Below are 18,978 nucleotides of genomic sequence, written 5' to 3'. Positions count from 1 at the left end.
GTCAGGCACGATGGACTCTAGCTCGTGATTCATCCCAAATTTGTTCAATGGTTCAGACTCAGTGAACCATTTCTTCATGGACCTTGCTTTGTGCACAGGAGCATGTCACACTGACAGAAAAGGGCCCTATTTTACTTTAAATGTTTGTTTAAGGAAACTGTATAGCTGTATGCTTGATTTTATGCACCTGTTAGTAAAGGGTGTAAGTAAAATGGACAAATCTTCTAATTAAATGTGGGCGTCCACATACTGTTGTTATTTTATTATTTTTTTAAGAAATTTATATTTTTATTTAGCAAGGATCCATTACATGTATCAAAAGTAAAAGTAAAGACCTTTATAATTTTCAATTTCAAATAAATGCTGTATTTTTAAACTTTCTAGTCATCAAGAATCCTGAAAAAATTGTATCACAGTTTTCACAAAAATATTAAGCATATTTTCAAAATTGATAATAACAAGAAATAATAAGGATATTAGAATGATTTCTGATGGATCATATGACACTGGAAACTGGAGTAATGGCTGGCGAAAATTCAGCTTTGCCATTACAAGAACAAAGGACATTTTAAAACACAATATACACAAAAATATATATTTCACAATATTACTGTTTTTACTGTATTTTTTGATAACAAGTGAGGATAACTGACTTCTTTCTAAAAAAATAATTCTAACCGACAAACTTTTAAACGGTAGTGAACTTTTGACCATGTGGTGTTGCTAAATACTTTGGCTGCCATAAACTAACTGTAACTGTTTACCCATCAAGTTCATAAACCTATTTGCGTAGTTTCTGACTCACATAACTCACTGATCAATGAAGTATCATCTCCGTTGTAGAACACACAAACAGTGGCTATGATGATTATGGATTGGGTGGAAATGAAGGCTTGAGGAAGAACGTAGAGCCACATACCCCTAATCAATGACCGGCTTTGCCACCGCACGGTAAATAGCGGCCTGCCTTACCCATAACGCTATCAGGAGGCTAAATGCTTACCCATTGTCCTTGGAGGCTTACAGCAGCTGCTAAATCACTCTATTGATTTTCTTCCGGCGAGTGTGTAAGGATTCATTTTGTGGGGCTGTCTATGTTTGTGCGGAGGGTGACGAATCGCAGAAGAAAACAAAACGCCACATGTTAATAGGGCCACGGCGTTGTTCTCCTGAAACCCATTCATCACCGATTCTTCCACGAACAATGCCTAGACAGAGACAGTCTCCCAGAGAGTGAGCAACAGTGATGAGCCACAAGGCATTTTTACCCGAACCCCCGTTTTAATGGGTGAGTCGACCTGCCTTCAAACAAGCATTAACTGTTTTCATCCTAATAACTCCCTATAAAAGACAATTACTGGCTAAATATGTCAGGTAATTACTAACAAATAAATAAATAAGTCCCGCAAGGTAGATAAACACAGATTCAGTTGTGAGATATGATTATGAGAGCCAACGACATGAAATAAATAAATAAAAAAAACTAATTGTTCCCATTGGCTGGAAATTGTCGTTCAATTTCCAGTACACTATAAGACTGACAATTGTGATATCGCTCTCGAAGACGTCTCGCTAGATAACATCACATTGATAGCACAGAATGAGCCTGTATTCATGGGGATCATTAAAGCCTTTTAGGATGAAGATATTTTTCTCTCCCAAGATAATTAACTTGAGAATAATGACATGACAAATGAGGCAATCACAGCTGTGGGTCATTGTGTGGTCAGTAGTTAATCACTGTTCTTTATGTGCTCCATTTCCATATTGACTCAACATATTAGCTGAAACACTTGGAGCAATGTGATTTGGGCCATTACAATTAGCACACTGAGTTAGTGTTCTTTGCCTCCGTTCTGGCTAATTGTAATCATCTACATATTGTTCTACAATTATTCACTAGATCATGGTCAGATAAACAAAAAACAAAGGGGCGTGAACTTCAAACAAATGCAATGCTAACACTGGTAAATCAATGAATAATCTCACCTGACACCTGTTGAATTGTTACGAGCGCCTTCAACGGTGCTCAAAGGTGATATTTCCTACCTGTTTAGCTTAGGTGATAATTAAACACCACCTTAATTTAAGGGAATTATTTCTCTTTTGTTGTTTGCAGTATGACAAATTCTGGTATAGCTTACAAAAACAGTTTATTCAACACATCCATTCAATGCAGTTTAAAGTGTGTGTAAATAGTACACCAAATAAAAATGAAAACTCGTGGTATTGATATGCAAAAATGGACTTTGGCGTGTATATGCGTATAAATAGGACACCAAATAAAAATGAAAACTCGTGGTATTGATATGCAAAAATGGCGTATGAACGTGTTTGGCGTGCATATAAAAAGCAGTTTTCGCGTATGAGACCAAATTTGTTGGCGTGCATATAATATGCAGTTTTTGCGTACCTGATACGCATCTACCCCACGACCCTAATCCTACCCATTGCGTAATGAGTTTCCTCATTCCCCATTCAAACGGGTCTTCTTGTTAAACACTAAAGCATCCCTTGTGGCCATTCTAGACCAGCTGAATGTGGCATTAAATATAAATATCTAGGGACAGTACATGTGCAATGCTATATTAAACAGTCAGAATCAACTTTAGGTTTATAAATCCATTCTAAACCAGTTGTATAAATGTCAAATAGGTAAATTATTAACTGTTTTAAATGCATTTAAATATACGTTTAACAGTATTAAAATAAATATATATTTTTAATAAATATCTTCCTTGATGTCTGTCTGTCTACAGTATTTATCTATATATCTACAAAATTATATTAAGACAAATATAGAGATATATAAAAATGAAAAACAGGTAAAGAATTTATTATTATAAATAAATGATATATAATTTAATTAATTTTTAACGTAATGCCATCAAATGCATGTGTATTATAATGTCAAATGTCAAATACTGCATTAAAAACATTTATATATACACATTTAACAGCATTAAATTATATTGAAACACTTATTTTTTTCTCTTTCTGTCCATCAAATATACCTTAAAAATCTAGACATATCTGTATGGTTTTAATTGTATTATTTCTCTTATGCATTAATGCATTAAATGTGCATGTGTGTGTATATACATACATACATACACAAACACACAATAACAATTTTAAATCTTAACCTGCATTACAACACCTAGCTGCCTAAACTGCAGTAATACTAAAAGTTTTTTGTGTATGTTTGTTACAGCCTGTTTGCCTTGGATCGTCATAGGAGAAAGAAAGCCGAGATTTTGGTGTGAAAGAGTGAAAGTGTGCTATGAAAAGCTGGAACAAAGCTGAGAGTGGCTTTTGTTCCCTGCTAACGTATGTGAAAAGAGTGAAAGAGGGAGGGAGAGAGGAGGAGGCCGGCCCCAAATCACTGGGGGTCAATGAGTGCCTCCCAATTGACAGACAAAATGACAGACACATGCCATCCAGAAAGAGAGGTTGCCTGCTATTTCAAGCTAAATATATATATTATATAAAGAAGAAGAAATTTAAATGTAAACAACACCATACAGTAACTCAGAAAGCAGAATGTCACCTCAAACTGATTTGTGTTGAAATTCAGATTACACGCATAAATCTAACCGGTGATTTTCACATGTGTTTGATCGAGGGGGTCAGGCTAACTACTTTCCCATGTCTTCAGTGTGTTGTATAAGCCATGCTGTCCAACAGAGCATGTGAAAGGGCTTCACGTGATTGTATTAATGAGTGCGGAGCAAAGGCACTTGTCCGTAAGAGCCAGGCCACCCATTATTAAACTCCATATGAGAGGGCCTAAAATAGCCCTTGTTAGTCCTGGTACTGTATGTGAGATATAACATACAGAGCAATTTATCGTGTAACGTTTCAGCTAGACAGACTGAAACTGATATTAAATCAATTAGGGTTCCAAGATTAAAGCGATGGTTCACCCAAAAAATGAAACAATCTGTAAATTGTAAATTCTGACTCACTTTCTTTAGTGAAATACAAACTGTGATTTTTTTAAAGATTATCCTGTCCACGTCTTTCCCTATAATGCATGAGAATAAGAGCTGTCAAACTCTAAAGTGACTAAAAGTACTATAAAAGTACCATATTCCAAGTCTTCTGAAACTATACGATATCCTTCTATGAGGAATAGATCGAAATTTAAGTCATTTTGCCAATAGAAGCACTCCTACAGACTATAAAAAGTCAGTTTAGCAAGGACAAGAGGAAAGCAGAAACAATCCTGTGTGGGCTTTTGGACTCTTCGTGAGATGATATATACGATACGCTACAAATCAAAAGAGATGCAACACAGTCCTCAGAGAGGAATACATTTCAATCCCAGTGCGAGAGAGCATCCCGTAATGAGAGAGCCCCTCTTGAAGTGCTGAATCATGGCTGTCTTTCTCACAGCAGAATTGTGTCAGTGGATAAGAAGGCAATGGCTGGTGTGGCACAGATGCTGTACAGCTGCTCTGTGATGGCAAACACTCTTTTACAGTGTATTACTATGAATGGCATGAATCTAAAATACTCTCACTACAAATCACAGCAACATAAACATGAGTCCCCAGACACCTCTGCAGCCCAGGCTAGCTCAAAATGGCTCTCGTCTGGAAACTGCCTCATGAAAATTTATAGTGGTTTTAATATAGTAACACTAACTGTGGTACAAAACTTGGTAACTGTAGTAATTATATGGAATACCATGGTGTGTGTGTGTGTATGTATATATATATAAATATATATATTGTCAGAGCTGTGAAGTAACTGATTACATGTAATCTGAATTACGTAATCAGATTCCAAAACTTAAGTACTTGTAATTAGAGTAAGTTACATTTTAAAATACTCGTAATCATACTACAGTTACTATGATTACATATGAATAATTTATTGCTATTGTGTGAATAATTAATTGATTCTCTCTAATTCTTTCTTTTACATTTTCCTTTCTAAACTAGCCTAGTGATTATATACATATTATATATGTATATATAGTCCAGTTTTGTGGACATTCACACAAAGATCAGTCATTAGTCAGGTGGGGACAGCATTTGACCACTGGATTTACAAAAATAAGAAGGGTTTAAGAAGGGGTTCAACATTGCAACATTGAACATTGCACATTAATTTTTATTTGAATTATTACTCTGCACTCTGTAAAAAAAAAAAAGTTGAAAAAAAAGTTGAACCAATTTAAAATATTAAGGCAAGCAGCTTTTTGCAGATTTCCGAGTTCTCTCAATTTATTTTTGTAGGAGATTCTCAACTTTTTGTTGTATAAACTTAAAACAACAAGTTGAGAAAACATGTTTTTTTAACCATGTATTATTAATTATAACTAATAAAAATGCACATATTCAGGTTATTATAGAGTTACATGTAGTGCAGGCATTCCAAAACGTTTTGTCATCTAAACCTTATTCACCAAATATATTTGCTTTAAGTACCCCTGAGATTTTAAAATAAAAATTTCAATAATAAAGTATCACATTTGCATGTTCACGGTTTCTTTGATGTTGATTAATGATCACATGCAGGTAAATAAAAATATTTAATATTTTTAGTAAGTGTTTTATTTAAAGTTTGTTTTAAAATGATTTATTTTATTTTTTTATGATTTAATTAATTGTCACCTTTTCATTAAACTCACAACCCCCCTGCAGTTCCTTTATGAAGAATAGTTTGGGAAACCTTGATGTGATGTAATGTTTCATGCACTTTATGTTGTAAATTACAATGAATGGAACAAGTTTTCTTACTCTTTGCATTTTTTACATCATTATGGTACAAGATAATGCTATTTAAATCAATGTGATAAACGAGTTAATAAATCAAAAGTAATCTGATTATATTACCTAAAATGTGTAATGTAATGTAAATTTAGGTAAGGTCACTACATTTCCACTTGCAGTATTTCAAAAGGAGTTTCCAGACTCATTTGAATTAAAAAATAAATGAAACATTCTAAATGCTAAAAAAAGACAAACATTGATTTAACCCCAGTGTGCTGTCATGAGGCTAAGACAACAGCAGTTAGCCTGAGCAATTACAGGATCAGTCACACATTTCCTATTGCAAATGTACTTTCTAAAAGGATGAAGTGTTATTTTGAGTGTATCTGAGGATGTGGTGGGTCATTAGACTGACAGCGTGAGTGATGTCACATGTGGGGAAGCTCAGTGGTTGAGATCTACACTATGCTTGGCTGTCTTAGTTAAGCTAGGCGGCAGTGTGCTGCTTTGTCACAAGGCAGATCAAGTATGTGTTGCTGCCTAGACACTTCCGCTGCCATTGACAGGCATGTAATATAGTCGAAATAAATTTCCTCTGTGTAAGAATACACTAGAACCACATTAAAAGCCAAAACATTACCATTAAATGATAACACAAGATTTAGTAGATAAAATTACTATGATAAATGACAATGTATGACATTTCAATAACAATTCAGCTATATCTGAATCCAAATCTGTTATACAATATTATAAATCTCTTCCAAATAGTCATTTGCATTCAGCATAACCTAGTTATCTATCAATATAATAATTGCAGGGTCACCTCAGTAATTGAGATGCAGACAATATCCTTGTTTCTCAATCACCAGGCTGAGTTTAGTCTACAGTTAGGCTAAAATCAAGCAGTCCGGGTTTATAACTGAACATGGTGGCAGAAGAAGCTTTCATCACCCTTAAGCCTGACAGATTTCTTGCTAAATCAATATGCTCTGTATTCACTGTACTGTATAGGGAGACACTTAGAGTGAGTCAGCCAGTGCAGCAGACACCCTTAATATGCTTAATATCCTGTAAGAATGGAGAGGGATTGTCTGAGCACAGACACCCTGGGTGCACAGGCAGATGGGAAGGTTTCTTACTGGTCTTCTTTCTGCCACTGTCCTTAACCCAATCCCAGTTCTAGACAGGTTCAACAGGATGAAAGAGGACATTTTAAAACAACATTGGAACTTTGACTGTGTGGATAAATAAAATTCAGTATTTTACTTTAAATGATTAGTTCACTCCTGAATTAAAATTTCCTGATAATTTATCCATTCCCATGTCATTCAAGATGTTCATGTCTTTCTTTCTTCAGTCAAAAAGAAATTAAGGTTTTTGAGGAAAACATTCCAGGATTTTTCTCCATATATTGGACTTCAAAGGGGACCAACGGGTTGAAGGTCCAAACTGCAGTTTCAGTGCAGCTTCAAAGGGCTCTACACAATCCCCGCCGAGGAAGGGTCTTATCTAGTGAAATGATCAGTCATTTTCTAAATGTTTTTTTTTTTTTTTTTTTAAATGTGTATACTTTTTAAACACAAAAGCTTATCTTGCACTGGCTCTGCAATGCACGTCCACAACTACATGCATTATGTACTCATGTTGGAAAGTATTAAGTGTAGTGCCCTTTGAAGCTGCATTGAAACTATAATTTGGATCTTCAACCTGTTGGAAAAATCCTGGAACGTTTTCATCAAAAACCTTAAATTCTTTTCGAATGAAGAAAGAAAGAACATCTTGGATGACATGGGGATGAATAAATTATCATGACATTTTAAATCTAAATTCATTCATTTTATTTCAGTTTAATTTTAGCTATTTTAGCCAAGTGAAACACTACATCAAGTTGAACTAAATGAAAATGAGAAATTGACATCTAGCTGAATTTCTTTTTTTTATTTCAGTTAATGTCATCATTTACTCACCCTCAAGTTACTCCAAACCTGTATGGGTTTATTTAAACTGCAGAAGATTGAGGAATTTTGAGGATTTTTGAAGAATTTTGAAGAATGTTGGTAACTAAAGAGTTGACAGTAGTCATTGACTTCCACAGTAATTTTGCTCCGTAGTATGGAAGTCAATGGCTACCTTCAACTGTCTGATTATCAACATTCTTCAAAGTATCGTTTTTGTGCTCAACAGAAGAATAAAAGTCATACAGGTTTGGAACAACATGAGAGCAAGTAAATGATGACACAATTTTCATTTTGGGGTGAACTACCCTTACTAAAAAAGTTTATTCTTGTGTGCAATTAGTATACTTCTTTTAAACTAAAAATGGGAAAGTATACTTTTAGTCTACTTTTTATGTACTTCTCAGAAATGGGCTTTATGTACTTCTCAGAAATTTACTTAAACTGACATGTAAGTATACTTGAATTATACTTCAAGTCTAAATAAGTCTAAATAAAAGAAAAAGTCTAAATATATTTGAGCTATACTGTGCTCCTAGAATCCGTGTTTTAATTGTTATACAGTAGGGAGCACTAGTACAAATCTTCTGTACAGAATTTCCAAAAAAACACAAGTGAAGAAGAAACTGAAACAACAGATGCTTCCGCATATAATCTAACACAATCATCAGACATAAAACAGCATCAAAACTGTGTAACGTTATATAATAAAATGTTGACCAAAGGTTATAATGACTGTCACGCTTTGGTGTGTTGATCGGCTCCATCTACATTTTGATTATCATTCTGAATCCAATTCATAGTCTTTTTTTCAGCTTTTTGTTCAAAATGTTGTTAATTTCTTTATTTGTTATTCGTGAAACTTACCCACATTCAAGTGTTTAAAAAAGAATGCATGAAGCTAGAAGTGTTTTTGTTTACAAGCAGATACCATGTTCTTTCTTTTTATGTGTAGTATGGTCAGATATTCATATAACAAAATATATACAAATTAATACCTAAATAGGGATATAGTTGTATACTTAAAGTATGATGTAAAGTTCACTTAAAGAAAACTTACAAGTATACTTGCAGTATAAAACTACTAAACTAGTAGTTTACTGAGACTATACTTCAAAGTGTACTAAAAATGCTATTACACATTTAATTAGTAAACTATCCGTATACTTATAAGTTCACTTTTAGTATAGTTGCAGTACTAGCTAAAAACATTGATGTAAACTAGTTGTGTACTCAAAGTTTACTACTGTTATACTTAAAGCATACTTAAAAGTATACTTTTATATAGGCTACTAGAAAGTAGGGGTGGGAGATTTTATTTCATTATTTTATTTTTCCTATGAGGTGGTGGGGAGAAGTTAGCGCTTTGTAATTCCAACAGAGGGCGAAATGTATTGTGTTCGATTTGGAGCAGCACTGCGCAGATGATCAGCTTATGACATCAAAGTACCGCGAGAGTGATTCGAAAAGCATCCAGAGCATCTGTTCTCTGTAGCTCTTGCAGTGCTTTGATGTCATTCAACGATCGTTCTGCGTGCGCAGTGCCGCTGCATTACATGACGTCATATACACTTCAAGCCGGCACGAGAAAGCAAAACCATGACGGAGGCAGAGGATCAAACTTCTTCCAGAATTCTTTCTGCACCTTCACGTTTTGAATCTTGCAACTGCCGGGAAACTGTTCGAACACCTTATAAAAGTGATTTTTGCATAATAGGTCCCCTTTAACAATAATAACCCTGTGCCAATCTACTAAAAGCAGCTTGAATCTCACTAACCATTACCAAACTAAATAATATCCTTCATTGTTTTTGCACCTGAAACACTTAAGAAATGATGCACAAACAGGCCCAAAAATGTTGCAATTCATAATGCACAATTTCTGTTCTTGATACTGGTTGGGTAGCCTCAGGGCCGGCCCAAGCCTTTATGGGGCCCTAAGCAGAATTTTATTTGGGGGCCCCTCGGTGCCGCCAATATGACTGTTTATTGTCAAAGCTTGATTATTCACACACTATAAATCTAACACACCCATTATCAGTTTTGTTTGTTGTAGCTGTGTTGCTTACATCATACCATTGTCTGCCTGCATGTTTTTACCTTTCTGTGGTTTTGAACAACAGTTGCAACAGTTGCAAATTTACAACAGTGGTCAGGTGTTAATTTTCACTTTAACATTCAAAGTCTTAGGCTCGGTTTCACAGACAGGGCTTAGACTAAACCAGGATTAAGCCATAGTTCATTTAGGACATTTAAGTGATTTTTATAAAGCCTTAGAAAAAAAGCATTACAGGTGTTCATCATAAGACAAAACAAAAGCACTGACATGTTTTAAGATCAGTCAATGCAAGTTTCTTTCAGCTGAAATAGCTCAGATTTACATTTTAGTCTAGGACTAGGCTTAAGCCTTGTCTGTGAAACAAGAAACCGGGGGTTAAAGTATTAAGTGGCATACTTAATGTGCTGAAAAGTAGCTGAATAAACCAGCAGACAATGCATTTACAGAACAGAATGTTATTTTAACAACATACATATTAATTGAAGTTGTACTTTTATTACAAGTCATACTTTTGTTATAATAAATATTAAACACAACAGTGAGCATCTGTAAATATAAAACAACAACTCTTAATTTATATCTAGCTAATTGAGGCATAATGATATTGGAATATAATAGCAAAGACGCAAAATGTAGGCTGAGGAGAAGCTTATTTTTATTACAAAAATATATACCCAGGAAAGTTATGGCAATTTTTACTGATCTGACCAGGGGGGCATTTCCAAAAAGCAATTATGGTCGCAAGTTCTGTCGTTACAAATAGAGTTCAGTGGAAATAACGACCATAGTTAGCTAACAATGGTTTTGAGAAACGCACCTCTGATTTGTGCCACAAAACCCCCATTTTGAATTTGTCCCTCTCCACCCGCAAAACACCATTGATTTTAACCCTTTGATCCAGAGAAAGACGAGCTCCGAAAAAAATAAAAAGAAAGATGCGCTCTGTGCTTTTCATATTTCATAACTGTTCAGTGTTTTCAACTAAATAGAGTTTATTTTAGGTTTCAGGCATTTAAATACACTTCAGTTAAGTAAAAAAAAAAAAAAAAAAGACATTTAGTTTGTTATAGGCTATAGGCAACACGATGATTTCTATGGAAAGCGGCAATAATAATCCTTTCAATTAATGGACGACATGGCTTATTCCTATCAAATAGGCTACACATTTACCATAAAGTTTACTCTGTTTTTCTCCCAGCTGACTGACCACTTACTTTCATGTATTTTGGGAGAAATAGGTGAATTTACGTGATGTTAATCCGACAGATCCACACGGCAGCGTCCGGCGCATATTATCAAATGCTCATTATTGTGCCTGCATGACACGTCGCTATGGAAATAATCAAATGATATGCATAGAATATTTAATTATTTAATATTTCACTTTTGTATAATTACCACTGTCCATTGACATATATCACGAATATAAGATAAAATAAACGGTAATTTTTAATGTAGACTACTCTTGGAGGCCCTCTGGTGGCCACGGGGCCCTAAGCAGTTCGCTTATGCCTTGGGCCGGCTCTGGGTAGCCTATAAGTGAAAAGATTCCAGAATACTACCACACTCTGACATACTTTACCCAGACAGTGCTCCAGGCACCTGAATTGGCCTTTGCCATTATGCTTAAAGTGCACTTTTCTACACTGTATGTGACTTCATTTACATACTCACAGCACGCTGCTATTTCAGCTCACTTAAAGCCTAGTTAAAGTAGATTGCTGGTGGTTAGTAAATACGCAGCAGTTTTTACACTGAAATACAGAACACAAAACTGTTCAGCGAATTTGGTCCATCATCTTTCTTTCTATAAATGTATCCTCTTCAAGGGTAAAGAGAAATATAATGCATTTCCATACAGTCTCAATGGACAAGCATTTCAATGTTTTCTTTCCTTTTCATGTGCAATTTTAAACTAAGTGGGTATCTGATACTAGATGTACAATACATTCATGCATTTTCTTTTTACATTTAGGAAAATGCTTTTATTTAAAGCAGATTACACTGCAATCAAGGTAGACGCTTTGTAGCTAGCATCATAACTCTACCAACTGAGCTGCAGAAACAGATAAAAAACTTGTTGGTGCGCATTGAAAAATGCTGAAATAATGTACATACATTACAAACAGAATACTAATAATAGTATTTTCCCGTTGCCTACTGTATGGACAGAAGCTCTCGCTTGCCATTATACTACAGCGAGCTTAGAGCATTAGAGCTGTCAAACACATTGTCTCCTCAATACAACTTATTTACACCACATGCCAACAAAGCATTATCTCTCCTCAAGGCACACATTGTAGATGCGTACACAGTGCCAGCGCAGTCCGAGCTCACAGGAGACTGGTGGACAAATCTGGCAAGAAAACAGTCAAACAGCTTTGGCTTAATACTCCCTCGCTGTGCTCGACAGACAGCGTTTAGTGAGACAACGCCATGCTACAGGATAGGGCTCAACAGTGAACGTCTAGTATCAAGTCAAAGGCCTCACTCAGAGCAGCAGATGTTTGACGCTGTGCCGAGGTTCGGTCGGATGGACGTCCTGCTAGATACAATGAGACAACTTCACTTGGCATTTCCATTGTGACTGCAGAGGCATTTTACACATCGGCTAATCAGAGATTTGTTTTTGCTGAGTATCAGACAGTTAGCTGAAGAACTAGGCCAGTATTATGTTTGTTCAAAATGGAGTGCTGTTTGAAAAGACCCATGTTTCATTAAACAAGTGGGTCACATGCTGAAAGTGCTCTCTTTAGCCCACGGTGCTTCTCCTGATGCTGTGACTTTCAGCTTGCTGTCTTATAAAAAAATATTTTATAGTAAATATTATAACAAATAATATATATATACAAATATATAACAAATAATAGTCAGTGAAGTCTTTTGTATCAGTATTGTTCTGCAATTGAAATCCAACACCAGCTAGTAACACCATCACGAAGGGATACAACGTGCACAAAGTAAAATGACCCTGAATTGTGAGACCAATCAAGATCAATGCAAACCCCGATTAGATACTTGAGCACCATGTTATTTGACTTGCAGCTTCTATTATGGCCTTGAGCAGCTTGTTTGTCTGTAAGCTGTATTTGTCTTGAGGAGAGATCTGACCTAACCTAACTCTTTAAAGGGGTCATATGATGCGATTTCAAGTTTTCCTTTCTCTTTGGAGTGTTACAAGCTGATTGTACATAGATAAGATCCCTGAAGTTGCAAAGACTAAAGTCTCAAAACCAAAGAGATATTCTTTATTTAAGTTAAGACTTGACCACGCCCTCCTAAAACGACTCATTCAAACATGCCCCCACATGTCTACATCACGGTGTGGGAAGATTTGCATAACACTGCCCAAATGTATACGCAAAGAAAGGGGACGTGATTTTTATTCTCGCTGTAGTATTGTTGCTGCTGTCCTGGAGACGCTGTGGTTCATTGTGAAAGCGAAACTACTTTGTTTTGGCTTCCAAAAGAGGACACAACTAGAAATCAGTGGTTAAGTTGTATTTACAACACTGTTCCAGAACAGTTCAACCCAAATATTAGAGTGTGCGCAGCGCATTTACGGAGGACTCTTTCCTAAACCTGGAAGAGAAGCCTACAATGCTGGCTTGCACAAAGGCTGTTTCTATAAAATGGGGCAATTCCAACTTTGCAAGGACAGTCTGGCGCTTCTGATTCACAGCCTGTAAGTATGTTTTCTTATTTAAAGAATTTGCCACTGACTATTCAAACGTGAGTTTTGAGCTGTGTAGAGTAGCTCTTGTTGTTTGTCGTTTCTCCAATCACAAATGCAGACATGGTAATGTTTACGTGACGCGATGCAATGCGATGCATAAAAAGACAGTATAAGTCATTATAATCAGTAATTATGTCCCCACTGGATGCAACAAATGCCTCGTTTATAATGGGTTTTATTGTTTTTGTGTCATCGCGCCGGGACACGTCATCACAATACGGGAAGGGGCGTAACATTTCCGTCTCACGCTTGAGATATTCGGTCAATCACAACGCACTGGATAACTGGCCAATGAGAGCACGCCTCGCTTCTCAGAACGATGAGCTTTGTAAAAATCGGCACGTTTCAGAAAGGCGGGGCATAGAGGAGCAAAATAATGTACAGTATATGGAAAATAATGGCCTGGTTTTACAGACAGGTCTTAGACTAATCCAGGATTAGGCCATAGTTCAATTAGGACATTTAAGTAATTTTTTTAAACGTGCCTTAGAAAAAACATTACTGGTGTGCATTCTGAGACAAAATAAAGGCACTGATATAGTTTAAGATCGGTCAGAGCAAGTTTCTTTCAGTTGAAACAGCTCAGACTTAGATTTTAGTCCGGGATTAGTTTTAAGCCTTGTCTGTGAAATTGTGTTTTTTGAACCTTAAACCGCATAAACACATTGCATTACACCAAATACACAAAATAATGTTCTTTTTAGCAACGTCATATGACCCCTTTAAGACTACACACAACAACAGCCAGCAATAAATTCAAGAACATTCAAAGATTGAGCATGAGTAAAAATGAAAGACAGGTTCAATCAACACTGTGGTCAGTGACATCATTCAAAATTTCTAACTTTGAAGGCATAGTACACCCAAAAATGAAATTCTGTAATTAATTATTCACCCTCATGTCGTTACAAACATGTAAGACATTTGTTCATCTTCAAAACACATTTTTTTTTATGAAAAAAAAATTAAGCTTCAGAAAATTAAGGTTGAACCACAGATCTCACATGGACTATTTTATGTCCTTGCTACCTTTTTGGGCCTTGAATGAGGTTGTTGCATTGCTGTCTAGCAGGGTCAGAAAGCTCTCAGATTTCATCAAAAATATCGTAATTTGTGTTCCGAAAATGAATGAAGGTCTTAGTGTTTTGGAACAACATGAGGGTGAGTAATTAATGACAGAATTTAAATTTTTGGGTGAACTACACTGTAAAAACAAATTGAGAAAACAAAAAAATCTGCTGAAGCTGGTTGCCTTAAAATTTTAAGTTCGCTCAACTTTTTTTTTTTTTTACAGTGTATCCTTTTAACCAATAACAATCCAAAAAGCACTACAGTACTGTTTATAAGTTTGCAGTCAGTCTTTAAATAAATTGAAATTGAAATTTTTAATTGAAAAGACTATACTGTCAGTGCTGATAGCCTCGTGGGCAGTGCGCCAACATATATCACTGTTGCGCTTGAGGCATTATGAGTTCATGTCCCAGCTCGTGGACCTTTCCTGATCCCCCCCCCCCCTCTCTCTCTCTCCCACTTTCCTGTCTACATACTATCCTATTGCAATAAAGACAATAAAATGTCTAAAATAAAAAAATATATATTATTTAATTATTTTTATATTTATTTTTTATATTTATATTTTAAATTGTATTTTTTTTAATAATACAAATGCAGCCTTTGAGCATGATCGACTTCTTTGTAAAGCTTGCAAAATCTTACCAACCCAAACCTTTTGAACAGTAGTGTATATTTATAAATCATCTCATGGGCTTAAGTGAAAAAGCACTTGATGGCCTGACATCCAAATAATCACTGACTGTGTTGTCTCCGCTCCACTTTACTCTAATTAAATATTCTATGTGTCTAACTGTGTCCGTTGGCAGCTCTCATTTAATGTGGGAGAGAGGCCACTGAGCTGCTGCATGAACGAAAACAGGTTTGGGGGGAACTTGCAAAAATGACTTGTGATAGACCAGAAAATACAAAATAGCTAGGGAAATATGAATATGTGTAGACATTAAATATAGACATTTTCTGTTTTATAATAATCTCTCAAGGTCACATACATTTGTGAAAGCAATATGAGGGGGTCCAGGTGTCCCCCTGGTTGAGGTCTACAGTGCCCCGCTCACACTGATGGTAGTGATATTAAAACCAATGATAAAAATACATAACTTTAAACCTGACATCATCCTGTACAACAGAATCTCACTGACAAAGCAAGCACCGTGGGAGTCTTATTGACTGGACAGCTGATGGACATTTGATTTATTGAGTTTTCAGGCTAGATGAATAAACACAAAAATATGCTTCACAGCAACAACAAGAGGACAATACAATGGGGCCATTCAATTCAATTTGAACATTCACTGTAAACAGTGATTAGAAGCACTTATCAGCCTCTGAGAGGTCAAACTGATTGCATATATAATCCATAAAGTCTGTTCTCGTTTACTACTTAAACATGATGAGATTTTAATTACAGGCTGAATTCAAATCTTGTGACAACTTAACCCTTTGTTTACTTAGCAGTAGTGAAAGAATTTAGTTTGAGAGGGGAAGTTTAGATCCGAGTCTCCTGTGAATGTGGTTACACTAAAATATTCATGATGGAATATGCCGGAAAGGGACATCAAATGATTTCACGGAGGAGACTAAAATCATGCTTTTAATGACATTTGATGGTTTAATGACAAGTTGGATGGCGAAAATCAAGGAGAGAAAAGATATAAAGGTATGACAGATATCTATCTTTAGCTTTAGCTGGTGTATGTGGTGATGGTGGGGTGAGATTGATTGAGTGAGTGAGAGGTGTCACCCCACCAGACCCACCTGATGCTGCTCATGCTTCCGGTCTCAGATCCCAGCTTGCATCTCTCCAGCTGGGTGGCAACAATCTGCCTCTCAGCCTCCAACTCTCTTGTCAGTCGCTCAAATTGCAGCTCCTGCAAACATAAAGCAGACAGAGCATATGTGTAAAGCCCTAAAGGAATTATGGAATTGATTCTGTTTATAACATGTGCCGCACATGCACTTACACATGCTCCAGTAACTACTACAGAGTGTGTGTATGTGTGTGTGTGTGTGTGTGTGTGTGTGTGCGCGCATGGGATGCAGAGACACTGTGAGGCTCTACAGCCATTCAGGGCTTTTCTTTACATACTTATAAAATGCACATGCATTTTATTTATTTAAAAATGCTGGCATATAAATCTAGTCTCTGGCCAATAAATTTATTAGGAACTGCAATTTTAAACATGGTCAAACTGTAAGAATGACTGTCAGACCCTTGCTCATGTAAGCTGGCACACAAACCATCTATTAAAGCAAACATCTGTCACAACTTGTGTGTTTTAAGGCATTTATCTTTTATTTTTCTTCTCCAGAAATCTATATGACAAAATATATGTTGAAGGCTACTTGTAATAAACCACCAAAACAAATATATTATGAACAAAATCTTGATGTGTCATCGTTTGTGAGAGGTACAGTTTTACAGAGAGATGGAAACTAGCTTTTTTATGATGATGTGAGGAGAAAACAGGTAAATAATAGTTATTTAATATATTTTGTATTATATTTGGCCAGGAAGCTGTAAATTGCATCATTTTTTTGATGATTAATTAATAATAATTATTATTATATACACTACTGTTTAAAAAGTTGGGGTTCCTATGATTTTTTAAGTCTCTTTTGCTCACAATGGCTTCATTTCCATACAGTATTTCACCAAAAATACAAAAACAGTAAAACTGTGAAATATTATTACAATTTAATTTTTCAGATATTTTGTTTTCTATTTTAGCATATTTTAAAATGTATTCCTGTGATGGCAAAGATGAATTTTCAGCATCATTACTCCAGTCTTCAGTATCACATGATCTTTCAGAAATCATGCTAACATGCCGATTAGGTGCTCAAGAAACATTTCCTAATATTCCTAATATCAATGTAGAAAACAGCTGTGCTATGTAATATTTTAGAGGAAAATATGATACATTTTTCAGGATTCTTTGAATAAAAAAAATCTAATTCATTTTTAAAATAGAAATCTTTTGTAACATTATGAATGTCTTTACTGGCACCTTTTTCAATTTGATCCTTACTCGCTGAATAAAAGTTTTAGTATCTTACTGACCCCAAACTTTTAAACAGTGGTGATATACTTAATTTTGGGCACTGGCCATAATGAATCAGCAAAGTACAATAATTAAAAAATGAAAGAGTACATTCTTTTTAACTTTTCTTCACAGTTTCTCCAGACAACCAACGGCATTATTCTGAACTTTGATAGTCACTGGACCATTCCAGCACTCCACATCCCTCCCACCCCTCTTTTAATTAGATATGCGCCGCTTAACATTTAATGACAAACTTGTCGATGCTAAATCAGAGATAAAATCCCAGAACTCCTCTTTAAAGTAATCACTGTGAAAATCCAGTCAGAAGCACTGCACTATGTGCCTGCGAACGGGGCTACGACACTCAATGCAACGTCCCCACTTCTTTTGTGACAAGGCTGAAATGAGTTCACTCAGCCACAAGGTCAATGACTCTCTCCCCAGAGCGGTTAACGCTAAGAGGACTCCAGAACGCATCACCTGCTATTTTGGGCACAAACCCAGATGAAGGCCACAAAAATACCCATTCAGAGTGTTGAAGAGAGCTCTATGGACCATGACGACTAAAGAGGCGCTAACTGCAGCATTCAAAAACATTTCCACAATCATTATGCATGTCTAGGGTCTCAATGAATGAATTTACGGCAGACGCATTCCAGTGCATTTGCAACAAACATGCAAGCTGCTGAGCTCTGCGACTGAAAAGCTCCAGCAATTACGATACAAACAAGCATCATCTCTGACCTTTCTTATTTCACATCAACAAGTTCAAGATGGAGCCGCAAACAGAGAAAAACAACTGATTAGACTCTAACAATCTAACCGTCAACAACAACAATACTACTCCTGAAACACCTGTTGCCTTCACAAATAAAATAACAGTGCTCTTACCGGCACATGTACCATACTCCAGAGGCCGTCCGTGCTGAGAAAGAGCCGTGTCTGAGCATCACTATCTCACTAGACTCCGTTCATCTCTGCTTATCAGGAGAGTAAAGTCATTACAGAAAGTACAAGAGTGGTAGTGACTGCCTTCCAGCGGGAAAGCAAAAAGTGGAGTGCAGTCAGGCACAAAGGTCGTCATGGCAACAGTGAATTTAGAGCCCCTTTGGCATTATTTATGCAACATTGCATCACAAAGGGTCCCTCCCACCAGCCAGCCAAATACCACCGCCCTCCAGTCACTCTTCCGCCTCCTCCTAAACTCTTCCCCTCTTTCTGACGCCATCTGTGCTCTACTCTGAAGAGGAGAGAGAGGGGGGGATTGGGGGGGCATAGGGTCTCGTTGAAAGGATCGCAGAGCGGCCGAGAGAAAGAGGTGGTTTTTCCGGTCCAGGCAGCAAAAAAAGCACTGTTGCACTGTGCGATGCTAAGCTTTGTGCTT

The 18,978-nt window shown here is 36.3% G+C and overlaps 1 protein-coding gene across 2 annotated transcripts in view; it reads right to left on the bottom strand.

Moving 5' to 3' along the window:
- LOC306881949 (catenin delta-2-like) overlaps positions 1-18,666 on the bottom strand; it is a 75,544-nt gene extending 56,878 nt beyond the window's left edge. Inside the window, exons 1-2 of one of the 2 annotated variants that reach the window (XM_079436340.1) lie at positions 18,486-18,666; positions 16,306-16,418 (exon numbers count right to left, since the gene is read on the bottom strand). In XM_079436340.1, the coding sequence (XP_079292466.1) occupies positions 16,306-16,418; positions 18,486-18,500 (128 nt within the window). In that variant the 5' untranslated portion in view covers positions 18,501-18,666. The remainder of the gene's footprint in view (positions 1-16,305; positions 16,419-18,485) is intronic. The other variant, XM_079436339.1, reaches the window with a different exon arrangement.
- Between the last annotated feature and the right edge of the window lie 312 nt (positions 18,667-18,978).

Source organism: Barbus barbus (assembly GCF_936440315.1).
Source record: "Barbus barbus genome assembly, chromosome: 15".
NCBI lineage: Eukaryota > Metazoa > Chordata > Actinopteri > Cypriniformes > Cyprinidae > Barbus > Barbus barbus.
Note: the sequence above shows the minus strand (reverse complement) of the source record. Positions and strands in the feature narration are given on the sequence as shown.